The following is a 21833-nucleotide window of genomic DNA, read 5'->3' on the forward strand; positions in this document are numbered from 1 at the left end:
TCTGGGTAGAATGAGTCCTTTTGTATTTTCATATTTGATAATGTAACCTTTGCATTTGTAATAAAGCATCATAAGATTCCATTCAAGCATAACACTGATTTTAACTTCCACCATTCTTTGACAGCTCTTCAGCATTCAAAATAGTACCTTTTTATATTTCATTCTCATGGCAAAGTAAGGTGTGCTGTCTTCTCAGTTTATGCCTCCTTGGGCTCTTTTCCTTTTTCTAGGTTTGCTGATGTGATGTAGAAAGATATTTCAATCTGCATTTTAACAACTTCTTTCAGGATGTTGTGACAGTTTTCAGTGTCCCTTGCGCTTACTGTATGCTCTCTTTGATAGTGTGGAATATAGATCCTTTCATAAGTAACATTAGACATGACATTTTTATTGTTGTTCTGATTCTGAAAGTGTTTTATAGAGTCTGTGTGATAAAGTTTCTCATGACATTTCTTCTGTAGTTTCCTAGTTAAATACATCAGTTTATAAGTTGGATTAGTGAAGTAATCTTTGTATCTTAGAAAATAATAAAAAAAACTTACAGAGCTCAGTTGCTTAGTTACCTTTAAAAACTGTTTGCTGTGCGCATGTAACCTGTGAAATGATCTTTCCATAAATGGGTATAAAAGATCATAGTAAAATAGAGATTTTTCTCTATATTAGCTGGTAATCTATAAACAAATTCTATTTATGATAGTTTTGAGTTTTCTGACAGTGTCATTTTCTTTCTACTAAAGGGTTTTTGAAGGTACTCTGAGAAGAATCAACTGTCCTTTTCCTGTTTAAGGTCAGGTTGTTTCATTTAAGTGTCTAATACTTACTAAGCAGGGATTAGCAAATACTGCTAAATGCAGTTTCATTAGAGTTGTAAAATTAGGGAGATAGACTGTGCTCAGAAATAATGTTTTGGGGAAAAGCTAAAATATGCAGCAATATTTTGATCAGAGAGCCTAAAATAAACCTTATTTAAAATTCTGGTCATTCTTTACATATCTAAGCGACCTGTTATTGAAAAACACCTGGTCAGTTTGATTGCATTTGTTCATTCTTTCTCTTTTTGGTTAAAATACAAAAAGGATGTGAAGTGAAGTTGCTCAGTCGTGTCCGATTCTTTGCGACCCCATAGACACCAGGCTCCTCCATCCATGGGATTTTCTAGGCAAGAGTACTGGAGTGGGTTGCCTTTTCCTTCTCCAGGGAACTTCCCGACCCAGGGATTGAACCCAGGTCTCCCGCATTGTAGATAGATGCTTTTCCGTCTGAGCCACCAGGGATGAATACAGCTTTAATTTCAGTGATAACTGTTCATTCAAGAAATTTTTATTTTCAGGTATTGCAGTAGCTGTTCATAGTATGTTGATGGGTAAAACTAGTGGATTTTCTCTCTCTTTCACACAATAACTATTTCTTGAGTCTCTACTATGTCTGAAGAGCTGTTTAACCCTTAAAGAATACGTGTTCTAGGTGCAGTTGGTCTGTTCACATTTATATTTCTTAACAAACTCAGGTTATTTAAAATCTGCCAAGAATATGACCCACTGTTTTCTCTGAGCCTTGAACTTCACATATGAATTATTATGTTCCTATGCTTCTCTTTCAAGATTAGGTTGAGCTTTTTGGTATTCTTTTTTGAATACTGAATACTTATATGTGTTTTTCCCTTACTAGATGAACCTTAGGAGAGCATCATCTTGTGGCTTCTCTAATATATCTAGGTCTAAGCTGTATTGCTGCCTAGACATATTAAAATATTCTGCTAAAGTTTGGCCTAGCCTTGTGGAATTAACATGAAATCAGCTTCTGAAGCTGTTCTACTTGGAGAAACTTAAAAAACCATCATGCCAAAAACTGTGGACATACTCAATTAAAAATTTAAATGTTTTCAGATCTGTCATAAAGACCATGATTATTCTAAGCTCCAAGTAGGAGAATGTGAATTACATATTTATTTCTGCTTTATTATAATATAAAAATTTTAAAGTATAGAGCAGATTTTGGGGTGGTTATTTGCTTAAGAGAATATCCAATTTATGTGCAAGTAAAATTATTCAATTTACCAAAGTGTTATTTATACAAACTTTTTAGGAAGTCAATTACACAAGATTGAGGTTCATCTGAGGTTGTAAAAATATATTACTGAATAGCGTAATTTCTCATTGCTACATAAAATGTTCTACTGACATTTAGCAGAATTAATATCCTAAGAAGTTATAAATGAACATGAATAGATCTCTTCCATTCCCTTTCTAGTGTGAGTATTAAAATTATAAGAAATTTTGTATTCAGATAACCCCTAAAAGGGAAAGAATTCATATGCACTAATGATCCTATTTCTCACATTTTTCTGTGGAAAGGTATGCTTTTAAATTCAACAAATGTTCCAGGTTTTTTTTTTACTGGATTATTTTGTCCTTATAAAAAAAGTTACTATTTGAGTTATAATTTCCTACCAAACCTTTCCTAACCAGTTTCATGGAGGAAATATTTCTTCCTTCATGAGAAACTTTCACCAAACCTGCTACTGTTATTAATGTCAAGAAGACAAGGCAATAAGTCAGCATAATTAGACTAGAAATATGATTAACATTGTGGATTATGATCCTTATAGTTGTATATTTCTATAGTCTGATTTAAAGGTTTCTATATACTTAAGGATTAAGAAATTAATTGCTCACTATATATACACTATTAATTAACAGGTACCTACTGTATAGCAAAGGGGACACTACTCAATACTCTATAATGGCCTATATTGGAAAAGAATCTAAAAAAGAGTGGATATATGTATAACAGATTCTTTTTGCCGTACGCCTGAAGCTAACAAAACATTGTAAATCAACCTCACTGCAATAGAAATTTAAAAATAAACAAACATTCACAGGAACTTGAAAAGATGGTACAGAGAAGTCCCATGTATCCTCCATCAACTTCTCCTTTAATGAGTATATCTTACAAAATTAAAGGATGGCATCAAACCAGGATTTTTATATTGGTGTGCCTGATGCTGTATGTGTGTATCGGTCTTATCGCGTGTGCAGCAGATCTGTGTAGCCACCAGTGAAATCAAGACGCAGAGCTGCTCTATCACAGATGTCGGAGGCCATGCAGATCCCCCTCCCGTGCTGCCCCTCGCAGTCACGCCGCTCCCTCCCCCTCTCCACCGCTGTCCTGTCTGTATAAGTTTGTCATTTTGAGAATGTTAAATAAAAGGAATCATACACTATGTGGCGTTTTGAGCATGGCTCTTTTTCACTCAACATAGTGCCACTGACATGTATCAAAGTTGTTGAGAGTACCGATAGTCTGTTCGCCTTTATTGCCAAGCAGAATTCCAAGATCCACGGATGTACCACAGTTTCTTTAACCCATCACTTATTGGAGTACATTGAGGTTAAGTTTGGGGCTATTACAAATAAAAATCTCTTCTATAAAATGTTACAAAAATTTGTGTACAGATTAAAAAAAAAAGAGAGATTAATTGGTCACCTAATCCGATTATACCTGAAGTCTGCACAGTATCCATTAGTGTGGTGTGTGTATGTATATAAGAGAGAGAATGCTGCAAAGTTCACATTCCTTTCTCAACAGTCGCTGGATAATCACTGGCTCCTGACACTTTTGCCATGTAGAGTAGAAATTCACGGTCATCTTCTCATAATGCTGTAAGTAATTTTAATATACTAAATGGTAGTGACTTATACTAAGTGTTAGTTACTTAGAGCTCTATGTTACTTGTCCCATGTAAGATAAAAGCAGTGGACATCTAACTAGATGAGAATTCTGAACATCTTCCTTGTGGTTATAGAGAAATTTACTATTTCTAACACAATTATATTTCCTTCTAGAGGCATGTCTTAAAAGCTGAATTCTTTGTAGTATTTACTTCAGGACTCTTTGGTAAAAATAAGTTTGTTGGATGGGTTTTTAGATACAGATTGATCGGTTTAAATAGAAATTCCCCTTTCTGAGTCACCTAACAATTTGGAATGACAGTTCAGTTGTCTGTAGTTTAATTTTCTTAACAAGTGTATGATAATTTTCTCTGCTGGAATTGGCTTTGTGATTTTTGAGCAGAAGATTATGTTGGTATTTAAATTCAAAGTTGAAACAAGCATTGAAAGGTGTAGTTATTGCATTTCCACTGATTGGAATGGGTATTCTTTAAGGTGGTAACTGTATATAGCAAATTAAAATAGACATGACCCTTACATCCTGCAAGTTTACATACCCAAATACTTTAAAATATCATTATAATTGTCCTTGGATGTTTTGCTCATGCTCTTTACCTCCTTGCTGATTTTGTTACCATCTATATATATAAGTTTTCACTTAAGTATATTCCACCTGTGTTTCACATAGTAGAATATATCACATGCTTTGAAAAGGTGGCCTAGTATATTTTTCAGTGCTGACAGAAAAGCAGTGATTTATTACTACATTTTACTCTGTGTAATTTCAAATTTAGGTAATGTGCTTTAATTATTCCCCACGTGATAAGATAGTATTAGAAGTATCATTATCACTGTGTGTGTGTTAGTTGCCCAATCGTGTCCGACTCTTTGCCATCCCATGGACTGTAGCCCACCAGACTCCTCTGTCCATGGAAATTCTCCAGACAAGAACACTGGAGTAGGTAGCCATTTCCTTCTCCAGGGGATCTTATCTTCCTGACACAGGGATCGAACCTGGCTCTCCTGCATTGCAGGTAGACTCTTTACTGTCTGAGCCACCAATTTAAACTCAGAGATTTGGTACAGAAACAGCTGAATAGTTTCTTGTATTTGCTTACTGGCAGTATGAAACACAGCAGCATTGGTTAAGACTTTCAGACCCAGAGCATCATTGGATTGGGTTCTTAACTTCCTTATAGCATAATTATTAACCTTTCCTCCTCCCTCATTTATCCCATTCTATGTCTTATCCCATCTCCCATCTCCATAGAATTTTTTCCTGAATCTGGTAGCTTCTTTCCATCACCTCATGGCTTCATTACTGCTTATTGCTTTGCTAGAACTGCCGCCTCTCTAGTGGTTCCCCTGTCATTAGTCTCCCATCTCTAATTTACCCATTGGCATTGTTATAAACACAGTCTGTCTGTAAAAAAAAAAAATTCCGAAGTTCACAATCCTTGCCTTGACATAAATGACTCATGTTAGCATTCACAATTGTGTACCTCGAGTACTTTGTAAACTGAACTCGCTTTGTATTGAAAATGCTGTTATCTTTCAGTAGCTCCATACTTCTTTCCTTGTCAGGGTAAGGTAATCTGTTGATTACTATAAATAAAATTAGATTATTCTATTTGTGGTGATGATTATAATAATTCAGTGAGACACACTCTAAAATTTGGCTCAAACTATCTCCGAGGGTAATTCAGACAAACTGCCTTTCTATTGTAGAGACTTCTAAGTATTCACCAAATTCTGTTTTGTCTCCCTCTTGGCCCACATCTAGACTATTTTTCCTACTCCTTGCAATTAAATAAAGCTTTGTGATATACAACAACACTTTCATCTGTGTTCAGTAAAAAAGCACTAGTTTGATCCTCCTCATTCTTCTCTTTCCTCATTTGCCAGCTGGATGCAAAGAGTTTAGCAGAGGAGTCTAACCAAGGCCCTGGGGGAATGATGGAGCCATGAAATGAAGGAAGTCAGAATCCATGAATGATTATATGGAAGGCCATCTGTCAGCCAGGAAGATACATTGAGTTTCTATTGTGATAAGCCACAAATTTAAAAAAATGGTAGCTGCCAGCATTAGCAACTTTGCTGCACTTCACAGTTTAAAGAAATGTGGTCTACCAACTGCTTCTGGAGCCGCTTTGAAAATTCACCTTGGGAGTGTCACTGTTAGCTCCCGCGATCCAGCACGTAGGCACATTTGGTTCGCTGTCGTCAGTGCCTCAGCCAGTATGCAGGAGACATGAAGCTCACACACCAAGACTGTGTGATCTGGGGGGAATGGATTTATCTTTATATAATTTGCTATTTTATTTTTATTAACTGAAGATCTTGTACCATTTTTGAAAAAGTTTGGAGATGTTTTAAGCATTGATAGCCTTGTGGAAGTCAGTCCATGGTCTCGCAGAGTGCCTGTCAGGGCACTAAGTTTCGTGGTCTTGTTATTTTATATGAATGTTATTTTTCTTGGGCATGCAGAGAATGGAAGAGTTCTTTATTGTATGAACCTAATGACCTGCTTGTGAAATACCTAAGCATAGAAATCATAGCCTTTTATGTACATGTTGAAAACAGAATGATAATAGGATCTGAATTCAAGTTCCTTTTGTCGCCGTCTTGCACCTTACTCACAATGATTTTAGATGAGCTTCACATACAGAATGTTAAAAAATAAAATAGGAGCCATTCTGTTGAGGCCCTTCCAAAAAGTCTCTTTCGGTAATGAGTTCCATAGTATATGCCAGGTGATTTCTTAGTTTTGGGGTAATTTATTACGTTAAGAATAAGGAAAGAATGTATAACTGAAATAAATCCACAGGTTTAACAAAACTTGAGAAGTTGTGCCAGTTGTTAGAGAAACAAAGAAAAAAAGAGACAGCCTTAACTTTTAGGAAAGGAGCCCACCCTCTGGCAAATATGTTTATCCTTTAAGTATAAACTAAACAGATTAGTGAATTGTGTTAGGTTTTGCTTTCTTATTTCATTCTTTTTTTTTTTTAAATTTCATTCTTAAGTGAAAGTAAACTAGCTAAAATATAATATGGGGGAAGAGAGATGGATAAATGATTGATTTGATGTGTTCATGAAAATGAAAATGATTTTATTTGTAATGTTTGAACAGATATTGTTCAGTACTTGTCCTGCCTCAAACACTACACAGGAGATATTTTAAAAATTCTGATCAGAGGTGAAGAAGGAAAGAATGGAGGAAAAGGGCAGACAAAAATCCGGTTGACTCATCTCCTTTGTATAATTGGCAAAAATGTGGTTTTGTTTTCTTCCCTTGTTGAGATGAATCTTTTTAGTACATCTGAAAGTGTTGTTCAGGTTTTTATAAAAATGCCCTAGCTATTCTAGGTATGACTGACTTATGCTATATCCAAAAAGTATAGTCTGATATTTGTTCACTCATTTCTTGGGCACTTGGTTTGAACAATGTTCTTTGTATCATTTAAGGGAAAAAATTAAGTTAGATGCTAATAACAAACTCTGAAACTTTGTGACTTCAGTCCATTTATTGCTCCCGGGCAGTGCCATTTTGAATTAAGTACAGTTCAATCAATAATATCAATAGACTATTTTTGACTAAGGTTATAATTACCAGTTTTGGGTCTATTCTAGAGGAATAAAATATGATGCTCTTCTAAAATATTTTTGACACTTTTCCCCTACACTTAGTCATGCCACTAGTAGTTTTATTTTATTTTTTCTGAAGTTGCTCCCAGTCCTTGGCAACGTTTCCTGGCAACCTTCTATGCATAATATTTGTAGAATTGTTGAGGTGGAAGGTGTTCTGTGTATGCAAACACAGAACTGGTTTTTACCACGTTCTGTTTTACTCCATGGTGTCTACAAAGGTATCATTTATGTGAGACCTTTTCCTTCAGGATGTTTCCTGCAGCTTTTGGCCATTTCCAGCTTTAATGAAGCATCCAATTTTGGATGAACTACTGCTTCATAGTACATATTTGGTTCTTTGATGTCAATATTTATGAAAGTAAATGCTAGAATAAACATCTGTGTTTCCTGATTTCTGAAGCCTTCATTCTGTTGAGCCTGCTGATTCTGGGTTTCATCTACAGAAGTGTAGTTAGTCCTGTATTTCCCAGTCAACAATGTATTCACCATTGCTGGATTTGGGGACACAGGGAAAAATACAATTTTTGAAGGGAAAAATACTAGGAGGGTAGATTTAATTAGATTCTTTTTCATGAAGCAAATCAGTGGCATCCAGATGTATTTCAGTACAGCCTTCTGTTTATAATTTGCCTACCATCAGTAAATTAGGTTGACTAGCAGTCATATCTTAATGAAACTAAACAGTTTTCTTTTCCTAAGCCTTTCTCCTTAATCTTTTCTACATTTAACCATGGAGTTAACTATTTACCCTCTTATTATGCTATTATGAGCTATTATCATGCTATTATGAGCTAATCTGTAGTTTTTATTACCTAAACAAAATGTTTCGAACTTAAGACTTAAATGCTTGAATCTTACTTTCATTTATAAATTGTATGTTGTTAAAATATATTTTGATTGAGAATTCTACAGATTTTCAGTGTAGATTTGAGAAGAGATATTTACTTGCCTAGGAGACTGTTGTGCTTTCTTGTGCCATATTTAGTCATTAGTCTTTATTTAAATAAGAGATGAGAAAGATGATCATTTTCAGATTCTTTTTCAGAATCAGAGGAACTATACAGATTTCTAAATACCTTGTTTTTCATGGTATAACTTGATTGTTCTTTTGTAATAGTGGTAAGATCCTGATTCCATAATGTTAATAGTCAATTCTTTCTTGGCCTTGAAAATTATTTTAGGACTTTTTGTTCTTTATTAACTTGTCCCATAGATAGTGGGATGATGTGGAAAGAGGCTGCTTGCTTTTGTTCCTTCGAGAAGCAGGTCCTTCTAGATTTAGCCCCTTGCGAGGTGAAGGTCCTCTTCAGACTTTTCCATCTTGTTTTTTCCAAATGCTTCTCTCTCCAAGCACCTCAGCCCATTATTCTACTTTTCCCCATAAAAGGAATTCCTGTTCCTTGATCCATTCCTGATTCTTGCTACAGGCTTCTGCAGGGTGTATTTTCAAACTTGACTCTGTAACTGCCAGCTCTAGAGGAAGGAGATGGGCAAAAATTCTCATAATGGAGTGACTATAGATGCTCCATTTCAGTTAGTTTCTTCAGTAGATTGAGCAGGAGCTCATTTCTTTACTAGGTTACCCGGGAATAAAGTGTACCTCTTTAGGGCTAGTATTAATTTTTCTGAGTCAACATAATAAAATATTGGAGGAATATTAAAAATTGTAATATAAATATGGTTATATAAAATTTTTAATAATTAAATTTGGTTATCAGATGTTCTGGAAATTCTTAAGTCTTAAATTCAGATGTGCTGAGAGAATAACCATATGAATTTACAATCCTTCTCTGGTTATTTCTTTCATGTACCGATGGAAGACTTGCCTTAGAGATACTGAGCATTCTGCTGTCTTCTCCTTTGAAAATTACTGCATGAATGGCTCACACATTCCAGCAGTCTTCATGTTAATTCCTTTCCAAGCTGTTGGTTGTATGAAGCTTATTCTCTGGTAGATTCTTCAGGAAAGACTCATCGGAACAATATTCTTTGAGTTCTACATATATTATGTAGCAAGAACTGAAAGTTTTTTTTAGTCCATGGCTTGTTATACTTGAAAGTCAATAGCTTCATTAAAGTGTGTTTGATATGGACTGTATTGGCTGTATCATTTTTCTCAGATCCATGTATGGTCTTTCAGTATGTAGTTTGAAGTTATCTTTCATTCTGGGAGAGTTTTCTTAAATTGTCGTTTTTAGCATGTTTTGTTGCCTTGATCGTCTTCAGGGACTCCTCCTAAACATGTTGGACAGTCTTGCTTATGTTACACAATAACTATTGTCTCTTAAATTTTTTTTTTAATTCTAAAATTTAAATTTTCTTTTATTAAATTCTAAAATTTGTGTTATGTTCCATTTTCTACCTTAGGCAATGCATTAACCCACTCTGTTTCTTATAACTTAAAGTCTTCATTCCTAAAATAAGTTTTTCTTTTATTTCTGAATCTTTCCTGAGTTTGTTCACCTCTCTTTTCATATCTTCCTTGCCTGCAAACACATCATTTCTGAGTGTTTCTAATTTTGAGGTTTTTCATTGCTTCTCACATTCAAAGAAGATTTTTAGCATGTTTTGAACTATGAGATCACAGTTTTCCCTACTTTCAATCAGGGGGTTTCATCAGTTAACATTGGATGTCATAGTGTGGTAAAAAGATACAGCCCATTCAGTAGCCTTTATTGTGCTGTAGTCTTTTTTGTTAGTTTGTTTTTTATTTTTAAATTGGGATATAATAGTGGATCTGCCTTATTTGGTTAAAAATTTTCTAAGCTCTACCATTGCTTTAACTGGAATATAAGGGCTTTGAAACAAAACTTTATGAAGCATTTCATCTTCTGGGTAAGGAATATCTGCTTTCCTCTCACTATATTAATTTCCATCTTTGATCATCTTATATTATTTTATAGTTGCTAATACTTCGTGATTATTTCTTTAAAATTTGAACCCATTAGTCACGTGAGATTTTGGATATTTGGACTCTCTATTAATTGAATTCATTGGAAGTTCATAAAGTTTATAGAATGTTCTGCTAATTATGACTTTGTTGAGGTTCCCTAAAGAAATACCATTTTGCCACCAGAAAAAAAGTGAACTTAAAAATCTTTAAAATCTCAGCTGCTGTATCCGTAATTCTTTGTAGATATATTCTAAGTGTCAGAACTCCATCGAAATTTGTTGTGTATGTCTTCCAGTGCTTGTCACCTGCCTTCATGACCATCTTGGTGAAGTTTTCTTCATAACCTTGATACAAAAAGACACTCTCTTGAATTTTATTTGAAAATAGGCTGAAGGCCTTCCTCCAAATGTCTTATCTCAGCTGATGCATCATTTGACACAAATCTGAGTGAGCTGTAACCTAGAGAATCATTCCTAAATGGCTGCTGGACTCCATTTTCCTGTTTGTTTTTCTTGACAGACCTCAGGTTACAGGTGTCAGGCCTCATCGGGTCAGACGCATGTCGGTTTCTCGGGTCAGCTTCTTGACTGGTTCCTTTCCAGATTTCTGCAGGGCAGCCATATGGCCATTTCAGCATGCTTTCTAGATTGCTTCTGTGGCAGGAGTCCAGGGCTGGTTGATTAGTGTTTCAGAAACTACTCACACTGAGAGGGCTTTAGTTTTTGCCCTTTAGTTTTAGTTCAGATAGCACATTCAGATCTGGTGTCCTTCCTGTTACTGGAAGTTTATTTGATTTTGATGATTTTATTTTATGTGGCCCATGTATTTGGTTTACTTTCCATCTTCTTATATGTTAAGCAAGAAAGGCCCATGAAGGCCATTTGTGAAGTGCCTAGACAGTGCCGATTTTAGAAAGCTGACTCTAACAATAATTCTGCTAGATGATCAGTATTAATATGCATTAGATTGGCTAGAAAGGTATACCAATCTGCTCTTTTCTACATTCTTTTATTCTTAGTTATACAATTCTTTAAATTGCTCTTTTTTTGGGGGGGGTGGTGGTGGGATTTATTTTGGAAATTGCTGTCTGTAACTGTGAGGTAAGGAGGAAAATTACTCACAATGTTGGTAGTGATGTTTAAGAAAAAAACTGTTCATGACACTTTTTAAAGGATAGTAAAGCAGACTATTTTTGGGGAGACTGTTGCGATAGGTGTAGGCACCACTGCAATGCAGAGAGAATAACCGGAAGTAAATACAGAGAGATTGGGCTCAAACTCGAAATAAAAGTAGAAAAAGTGAGGATGTATAGCTAGCTAAGAAGGATGGGAGTGAATAGATGAAAAATGACTAAGAGGAAAGAAACATCCAAATAAGGGCGATCTTGGCTAAACAGATCTGGAAAGGATTATTGAAGACGACAGGCCAGGGCAGCGAGATTCTACATGGGAGATGGTGGAGATGAGGAACCTGATCACAGATCGAGGGTGATCAGTATTGAGGGTGGGGGATTCTGGTTAAAATGACATCGTAGGGTTCTTGCTAAAATCAGACAATTCAGAGCTAAACACAGAAACCTACAAATTAGGGCCTAACTGGGAAGAGTTCAGAGGAGCTGGACTAAAGTGTGGTCAAGGAGACACTTTTTGACAGTGTTAATAAATTTAAAACTATAACTTTCAAGGAAAGAGCTCTCATTATAGAAATAACTGAAGCAAATTTCTATTAACGGAATAGACCTGTAGCAGTTCATGCTTAAGCTCAGTGAACCAATAGAAGGAGTATTCCCTACCTGCATCTACTTTTGGTTATTCTGGATCACTAGGAACTGTATCATTTCAGATTATTTTGAAGTTAAAGAAAAAGCAACTTAATGTCTTATATTCAGGCTCTGCTTCGTGATTTTGTTATTTTGATTTCAGTGATGAGGACTGAAATTATAATATGAAGAAGCTAATTTACACATCATAAAAACTCACTGCTTTTCTGTTAAAAGATAAAGGTTTTAAATAAACTAGCTATAAAATACTGTAGTATTTTAAGAGTTAGGCTTAAATTCTTTATTCAGGTTAATGATTAAAATATAAATTTGACTTTGTTTATATATTTTTTCTTTGGCACTTTCACTTTATGTAAAGGAACCTACTTAGTTTATTTTTTCAGAATTTCTTGTATTTTTTTAGGAAGTGAACTTTATTGAAGTTAACTTTTATTTCTGTGCAAAATGCCCTGTTTGGGTGGAAGGCAATCTTTCCCAAGAAGCTGTATTGCTTTTCGTCTGTTATCTCATCTTTCTGGTCCTAAGCATTCTGCCTGGAGTGCTCTGTGTTTAGATTTGAAGGTTCTTATTTTCATGACTGGCACTCAGTTTAGAAAGTGACCTTTTGAAGGAGATGACTAGAAGTTTAGGTTTGCTAGATTCTAGAAGGTGAGCTGCTAGGTGCAGATTTCAAAGAACTGGGTGACTATTTTTGCAGCAGGATACTTTCCTGGATTTATATTCAGACTTTCAGTACCTGTAAATGGAGTGGATTTATAGTCAACAAAATGATTTCTTTTTCTGAGCAGCTGTAACTCTGAAGGATCTAGTCCCAATCCTTTAGACATAAGTTCCTAAGTTTTCAGTAGCATTAGATTCACATGCTTACTAAAAATTCAGAATTTTCTGGTCTTACTAGCAGAGAGTCTCACATTGTTGATGACAAATTGGGCCTGGTATGAGCATATTTAACAAATGTCCAACACTTTGAGAAACACTGCTTCAGGACCTCCATGGTTCCCAAGGCTGATGCTTTTGAATCAGTCTGGTTTGGTTTAAAAAATATGTTGATACCTGGTCCACCTGATTACTACATTCAACTATCTGGGACTATGGGCCAGTAGCCTGCATTTTTAACAAGCTGCCTGGTGATGCTTAGACAGAAAGCCACATCTTAGGCTCCCATCTTTGAGATCTGTTGCTTAGTTTCACCTGTGCCTGAGGGCTTTGTACCTTTATGTTCTAGGGATCTCCCAAGATCTGATTTCTAGGTGAAATGCTATGTTAGAAAGCTCTTGCTGTTACTTCTCAGACATGCCCGGATGTTGCATTGGGCATAACTAAAAGGATTGCCTTACATTTTTCTATTCAATACTAGGTGATTTAAGGTGTGTATGTGTGCGCGTGTGCACACACGCGCACACATACATTATGGGATTTAATGGCTCCTTCTTTTTGAATATAACTGTTAAAGGATAAAAAGGTTTTATACACTTGTGTTTTGATACTATTGACTAACATTGTTAATGTGATATATATGTAAAACTAGTTATTTAATATGAGTTCTGTGTAGAAAGGTCTGGAAAAATTGGTACTTGTTAGTTAGTTGTCTTAAGCATTCTGCTGAATTGTATGACTTGAGTATTACCTCAAGTTGTAATGTTGGGTTTTGAATAAAGTAAGAAGCAGTTCATTCTTGGTGATGGTGTTACAATAGCTAAGTTTCATGGAGTTATAGTCCTTACACAGTAGTTGAAGGAACAATAGCTCTTTTTCAGAAGGTTTAAATAAGTGGGCACTGAAATGCTTTAAGTTCAGATGTGCTTTGCTTGTAACATCAGTGTTAATAGAAAGCTTGGCTTATAATCTTTATTGAGAGCTAAACACAGAAAATTAACAATTTTTACTTTTTATTTACTTATGCAGACTGAACCTATGAAAACGTTGGAGTGTGTTAAAGTTTTAAGAAAAGAATGTGAGCATTTTTTATTACGTGTATTAGTGTACATTCTGTGTGGCTACCTTATGGCACTCAAAAATACTGCATCCTTTTTATCACCTGGTGAGGTTGGTTTAGAATGTGTGGTGGCTTGTTTCATGTTACTAGAGTGTAGCTAAAGTTCTTAAAATTTCTAACAATAATTTGTTTTAATTTGTAGAAATTCCACTTAACTTTGTTAATTTTCTACTTCAGATTAGTTTCTTAATACATCAGATTTCCAAAGCCACTAGTCAGTCAATCTTCAGTTATTGCCTTTAAATGAGTTGGGAACTAACTAATGAATCTAACATCATATTACAGTTCTCTGGCAGTTAGACTTTAGGTGTCTTTTCCCTGTTTAGAACAATGCCTTGTATGCTATTTGGATTCAGAGTGTCTAATATGGCTTCTTGCTTTTAAACCTATTATACTATGATCAAATTGCCTTAAATTTCCAATTGGCTGTTAGAAAGCAATAATTATTTTGTACAGTCCTCAGCAGGTATGCCAGAGGAACCGCAAGCCTACACTGCTCCGTCCTCAGGGAAGATAAGGGGAGAGGGATAGTACAGCCTGTGTGTGTTGGGTATGTTAGTCGCTCCGTCTGTCCAACTCTTTGCAACCCATCAGGCTCCTCTGTCCATGGGATTCTCCAGGCAAGAGTACTGAAATGGGTTGCCATTCCCTTCACTAGGGGATCTTCCCAACCCAGGGATTGAACAGGTCTCCCACACTGCAGGCAGATTCCTTACTGTCTTGAGTCACCAGGGAAACCTAATATAACCTGTAGATGGATTATAATGAGGACATCATTTTACAGAATGCTGCATGAGTAGTCATCTTCTGATCCTAATGTGATGGTACTGGAAACATGTGATTTTTTCCAGCCATCACATTTTGTTGCTGAATTTACTTACTCTGCATTTTACCCTCAAATATTTAAGTAGGAGATGTTAGCAACAGGACCACAAGTGGCATGTTAAGAGTCTTACTCCTTGACAGTTGCCCTTGATGTAGTTAGAACACATCACTCTAACTGTCTCTCACCTACTTTTTGCCTTGTGTGCCTTCTTGTCCAGCACTGGTGTGCATGTGCCATAATATACTACTTTATATTAGAGCTTAATTCTACATATCACATCTCCCTCAACCAGAATGTAAATTCCTTGAGGAGAATATGGAATTTATTTTGTCATTCTCCTTGGTACATCAAACAGTACTTTTCATATAGTAGACATTCATCAAGTTTTAATCAGTGGTGGTTATTACCTGGTTTCACCACATACGAAGTTACTATTTTTCTGATGCCTGTTTACCTTAAGTAATGATAATAAGTATTTAATTGCTTTTCCTTCATTCTTTAGAATATTTATTTTAGCAATTTTATTGTTAATTTTAATTAGATTTTATTTAAGTGCTTATAAATTTAAAGATTGTTTAAGTATACTAATGTATGTTTCTAGTGGATATGGTGTCCTCTTGTTTGATTTACTTGAGGTAATTTTGTAATAATTAGTTGAGAAATGTTGTGATCACCCAGTTCAAAACTAAATACTTATTCTAATCACAGCTGTAATCATGAAATAAAGAATTTATTATGTTGGCTATATAAATGGAGTAGCCCCCCTTATCCACAGGGGACACATATCAGGACCTCCAGTTGAGCCTAAACCTGCAGATACTATTATATCCTGTATATCCTGTATTTTTCCTGTATGTAAATACTGATGGTAAAGCTTATTTTATAAGTTAGGCACAGTTAAGAGATTAACAACAACAACAATAAAATAAAAGTTGTAAGAATATACTGTTATGGGGACTTCCCTATTGGGCCAATGCAAGGGGCCTGGGTTCAATCCCTGGTCAGGAAACGAGATCCCACATGCTGCAACCAAATATCCTGCCATGCCGCAACAAATACCAAACATCCCACACGCCACAGCTAAGACCCAGTGAAGCCAGATTAAACATTTTTTAAAATGTATTGTAATAAAGGTTATGTGAGCAAAGTCTCTCTCTCAAAATACCTCATACAAATATAATGCCTTTTCCATCTTAACCAAGCATTTATCACGCACTATGGCTCTTTTGCAGTTTGAGGTGCAATGGCAGAAGAAACCAAATTTCTTTTTCCTTCACAATTTCACAGATAAAAGATTTGTTCTTACCATAGATCTTAGTAACCTGAGCATTTAATATTTTTTTCCTTCCTTTATTAAGCTGAGAACGTTCACATTTTCACTTCAAGGGAGTACCTCTCAGCATCTCTTCAGCATAGCGGGTTGCCAGCATCACTACTCTTGTGCTTTGAGTCATTGTTAAGTGAAATAATTGTTACTTACAAACACTGTGATACCAGGACAGTCAGTGGAATAACTGAGAAGGCTAACATGTGGCTTAAAGTTGGGACACAAGTTTTTCATATATAGTGGCTTGCCATTTTCTGGTTGTAGCTGACCTTTATGTAGGCCTTTTTTTATTGCTAAAAATGGTTCTTTTGCAAGGGATAATCTGTCTTTGTCCCTTGTTTCTTCTTGGTGGAGAGAACGTAATATAACTTTAAAAATTTTTTAATAAATCATTATAAGTCAGATTATGAGAGGTGTTAACTTTCTCTGCTTCCTAAAGTTGCTAAAATTTGTACGTATTGCTTTTATAGCCAAATTTTAAAAAAATAATCAATAGAAATAGCTCCTGGTAGTTGAACTACAAACAGTCTGCATGTCTTCTGAATTGCTTATGGTAGGGGGCGAGATAAAAAGGAGAGAAAGAAGTAAACAATAAGTCATAGAAAACAAATGGCAAGGAAGCATTCTAAGAGGAAGAAAAAGCTCCATGAAAGAGTTACAGATTTAATCAGATTTGTTATAACAATAAATATAAGTGGGACGAACATATATTTTTCAGGAAGAATGCTTACTATAAAGTTTTTTCAAAAGCCTAATTGTATACAGTATACAAGAGTGTTACCTAAATAGCATGATTAAAAGGAACGGAAAATGAAAGAATAGGCATACCAGATGCAGTATAATAGAAAGAAAGCATCAAGGGGTGATAAAATTAAATTTGATAGAGTTTAAAAGTAAAAAATGATAAATGGAACAGACTGTAATGGTAAAGCATATAAGTCATAATAATAATGTCATGGATCAATATGTAACCAAATTATACAGAACTAAATTTCTGTAACAATTTTTTTTCTGGCCACTCAGCGCAGCTTGTGGGATCTTAGTTCCCCAGCCACCAGGATTGAACCCATGCCCTGCAGTGGAAGTGCAAGAGTGCTAACCACTGGACCACCAGGGAAGCCCTCGGAACTAAATTTAAATGATAAAAATTATAAGAAATAAAGAGAATTTTCGTATCTCAGTAGTAGTTTAGAAATTTTGGAGTAGTTCTCTAAATATGTGACAGATCATGGTTCTATTTTATCACTATATTCTGTATTTTTATTTCAGTATATAAGAAAAAGAACTGTATGCTGAAAACAGAAGATACATGCTCTCCATGACTGATGAAATATTTGTAAAAACTGACTATGATTTTTGGTCACGAATAAAATTTCAGGTGATTCCAAACAGTAGAAATAGATTATCCTAGACTTTGCTTATTATAAAATAAAATGAGAGCTAAGTAATAAAGATAGGTAGGAAATCTGGTAATTTCCAGATCTTCTCTAACACTCTGGGGTCAAAGAAGAAATCAGAACTGCAGTTGTTAAGATACAGTTTGGCTCTCCAGCCCTCTGTGTCCAACGAGGTGGACCCCAGGGAGGTGGAAGACCAGCTGTAAGAGACTTGAGCTTTCTCAGAGTCTGCTATTCATGAGAGTCCTAGACTCAAAGGACATGAGTTTGAGCAAGCTCTAGGAGAAGGTAAAGGATAGGGAAGCGCGCTGCAGTCCATGCCGTAGCGAAGAGTTGGACATGACTGAGTGACCGATGACTGAACGAAGAGCCAAGTCCCCTGCAGAACTGAGGGTGACTGTGTGTGAATCACGTGACAGCTCACAGTATGCTGCATTTCCTTTCATCTTCTGATTTTTAAAAAAAGGACAACAATTTTGTGTTTTGTTTTCAGAAGAATAAAGGACAATATTCAGTAACAAATGTTTCTTGACCCTCTGTAATGTGCAAGGCATTTTCTTTGATGTGAAATATAACTGAATAAGACTAAGCCTTGGATACTTGTAATCCACTGGATTTTATTATAGTATGCACATTTGAGATGCATACATGAACATTTTTTTATATTTTCATTGTAAAAAAATACTATAGAGTTCAGTATGATCATCTCTGTTTTCAGCAGAGGTAAAACAGATCATTATAGTAGATTGATTGAACTGTGTAGTATGTCCGGAGATCTTGGTTCCTTTTTACCTCTGTCACTTATTAGCAGTTTTGTTTCATTGGACAATTTAATTTTATCCCTCTGGGCTTTGAATTCTTCATCCATTAAGGAGGAAACTGAATTAAAATAAGATTCTGTATACATGTTTTTTTGTGCAGGTGTAGCTGTGAATAAATTTATTTGTAAGTATTGAGTATCGACTCCTTTTTAATCTGTAGGGACCAAACCTACCCTCTGGTCAGAAAGGAACGACAGATTTAGGGCTTGATGCAAGCAGAGGAGAGTGTGTATATCTTTAAGAAGGACAGAGATGAAGAAAAGAAGGGCACTGAGAAAGGTTTCACAGAGGCAGTGCGACACCTGAGCTGGTCTTGAAGATAAGTTTTTGCCAAGTGTACAGAGAAGGGGAATATTTTAGATGCAGGAGATGATAGAATAGAGGCAGAGAAGCGAGTACTTCACATTTGTGACATTGGAGTTTATTAGGTTGTTATGGTTCTTAGTAGTTAGCAGAGGTTTATGGAGGAGTGGTGGTAGCAAGCCATTAAGTATTGAGCTACATGGGAGATGAATTGTGAAAAACAATGGCCTTTGAGTGAAAGACTGAATAAACCGTGGCAATTTTTTTTTTAGCAGTGGAAGGAGGTGACCCTGTAAGATAAAGTTAGTGTGGATTCAGAGATGGCAGTTAGGAAACTGGCAGTTTAGTTGAGACGTGATGAAGTCTTAATTAAAATAATGGCAGTGGAGATGATATAGAGGGTTAAGAATAGGTCTCTAAAATGAATGAGCTTTGTAGGGTGTGACAGTATATGCAAAATTTAATATGTGAATGTATTTTCCTTTGGTCTATAAATTTCATCAGCTCATACAAGATGGCTTTTAGGGTAAATATACATTGTGGGGACAATCGGCAGGATGGTATTTTACAAACTATGAAGTTTAAATAATTTTAAGTTTTACTTTATTCTTATGACTAATGTATTTTTTCCTTCACTTTTTATAGTGGACAGGCCCAAATCTCAGCAAGTTCGAACCTCTAGCACAATAAGGCGAACCTCTTCCCTGGATACCATAACAGGACCTTATCTCACAGGACAGTGGCCACGGGATCCTCATGTTCATTACCCCTCATGCATGAAAGATAAAGCTACTCAGGTAAAATAAGCGAATCAGTTTCATTACCCTATAGTTCTTCTGTTTTGATCACAGTAAAAACGTAATTTAATCAAATTTTCCCAATTATTAAATATATCAAACAAAACGATATCTTTAATAAACTTTAAACTAAAAACTTTTATCACCTGGGTTTTTGAATTATTTAGTATTTAATAAGTAGCACATCAGTCTGTATTAGTGATTTTTGAGGCTTACAGTTTTAAGAATTAACTTTCCTACGGAAATTAATATAATGACTAGTAACTATATTAGAAAATACAGGCATATTTCATTATGCTTCTCAGATACTGCCTTTTTTAATACAAATTCAATGTTTTCGGCAGTCTTCAACTGAGCAAGGCTGTCAGCGTCAGTTTTTCCAACAGCATTTGCTCACTTCATGTCTCTCTGTCAGATTCTGTCAATTCTTTCAATGTTTCAAACTTTTTTTATTATTATATGTGTTATGGTGATCCATGATCAGTGATCTTTATTGATACTGTTGCAAAAGGATTATGACTTGCTGAAGGTTCAGATGATGGTTAGCATTTTTTAGCAATGAAGTGTTTTTAATTACAGCATGTACATTGTTTTTTTAAGATGTAATCCTGTTGAACATTTAACAGATGATAGTAATAGAATAAACGTAATTTTTGTATGCACTTGAAAACCAAAAATTTTGTGTGATTTGCTTTATTGTGGTGTTCTGGAACTGAACCTGGAGTATCTCCGAGGTATGCTGGCATAAGTAATTTTTGAAGAATACCTGTGCAGTTCTTGGAAATAATTTATAAAGTATTAATACATGGCTAAGGAAATTTATGTTAAAGGATATTTTTCCTGTTTAAAACCAAAATTGAAATCCTCGAGAAAGAAATAGAAACTTTCCTGTTTGTCACACTTTCCCATTTTTGGTCCCACTTTGCCTATTTGTGGAAGATTTCTGAAGCTTTTGATTTGAAAAGTTTTCCTTCCATGGCAGGAAAATATCTGAAAACATCCTAATATATGGTTTCTGAATTCCTGACCATATCTGTATAGCATTGGTCAATCAGCATTATGAAGAATTACTAAGAGTATGAGAGATGGCTGTTGGCCTTAAGAGCCTTACAGCATAGTTGGGAAGATAAGATGTAAATGGAAGAAAATTGGTAACAGAAGACAGAGTATAATTAGGTATTAGATGAATGGAGCATTGAAATATAAGGGAATTCAGAGGAATGGGAACATTTTTGGCATTGTGGATGAGGGAAATAGAAGGATTAGAGTTTCATGTCTGAAGAATGAAGGAAAGAGGAGAAAATTTTGGACATGATCTATGAAAACCTTTTCCAGTTTTGTAATTTTCTCAGGCAAGCTTACAGCCATGGCATTAGCTTTTTTATCTCCATCCTCTCAGTTTGTCTGTGTAATACTTTAGGTCTCCCACACCAAGTCTTCTGCTTTCCACTCTTGATGAGAAAAAAGAGCAGTTTGATGTAGTAGGCCCTGGGATGTGGGCCTGGACACTTAGACATGGTCATGGATAATTCAAAACTATCTTTCTGGAGGGGCTGGACTCAGAAGTGTAATAGAGTATAGGAATAGACTATAAAAAGAAAGAAGGTCAAGAGATCAAGGACTCAGTTTTTAGAAATGCACACAAGGGAAGGATAAAAAATTAATGTATTCACCTGGTAGCAACAAGAAGAAAGTTACATTTACTGACTATTTACCATGTACTTTGTGTTTTTATATCTGTGTCTCATTCTCATTTAATTCATTTATAAGGACAATATAAAAGTACACAATGGAGAAGCAGAAATTCAGGGAAGTTCAGTGACTTACTCAGTATCATAAAGCTAGAAAATGCTGGAGCCACGTTTCTAATCAGGTTGTCAGCCAATCTAAACTTCAATTTTCTAGGGGTTTTAGGATAAATGGAATAGTGTGTGTCTGTGTATCACCTAGTAGAGTAATTGGCACTATACTTAAAAATGGTAGGTATTCTTTTTATATTAAAAAGAAATCCTATCTTTTATTGAATATATATGCTTTATGCTGACATTCTCCAAAAAACATTATCATACTCATTCTTCACCAAAATTCTGAGAAAGAAGAGGAAACAGAAAAAGAGTAAAAGCTTAGAGAAAACTAAAATAGTGTAGCCTTACACACCAAAGGGAAACTTGTTTTAATAAAGAAAAGATTATGAATAGTCTTAGGTACTATCGCGAGGTCACAGAACGTAAGCACTAGATGTAGGGATTAGGGGCCTATTGTCTTGGAGAGTGAAAGACTGATAATATGCCAAGAGGGGAGGATACTTGGGAGTTAAGAAGAGAGTGATATGGAGATAACAGAAAAAGGAGCTGGGTAGGTTTCTTAACCATAT

General features: G+C 35.4%; 1 protein-coding gene across 2 annotated transcripts in view; it reads left to right on the forward strand.

Moving 5' to 3' along the window:
- GLCCI1 (glucocorticoid induced 1) overlaps positions 1–21833 on the forward strand; it is a 110182-nt gene that overhangs the window by 10784 nt on the left and 77565 nt on the right. For both annotated transcript variants that reach the window (XM_027968481.2, XM_060414510.1), the window contains exon 2: positions 19308–19459. In XM_027968481.2, the coding sequence (XP_027824282.1) occupies positions 19308–19459 (152 nt within the window). The remainder of the gene's footprint in view (positions 1–19307; positions 19460–21833) is intronic.

The sequence above is a fragment of the Ovis aries genome, chromosome 4 (genome assembly GCF_016772045.2).
Source record: "Ovis aries strain OAR_USU_Benz2616 breed Rambouillet chromosome 4, ARS-UI_Ramb_v3.0, whole genome shotgun sequence".
Classification (NCBI taxonomy): domain Eukaryota; kingdom Metazoa; phylum Chordata; class Mammalia; order Artiodactyla; family Bovidae; genus Ovis; species Ovis aries.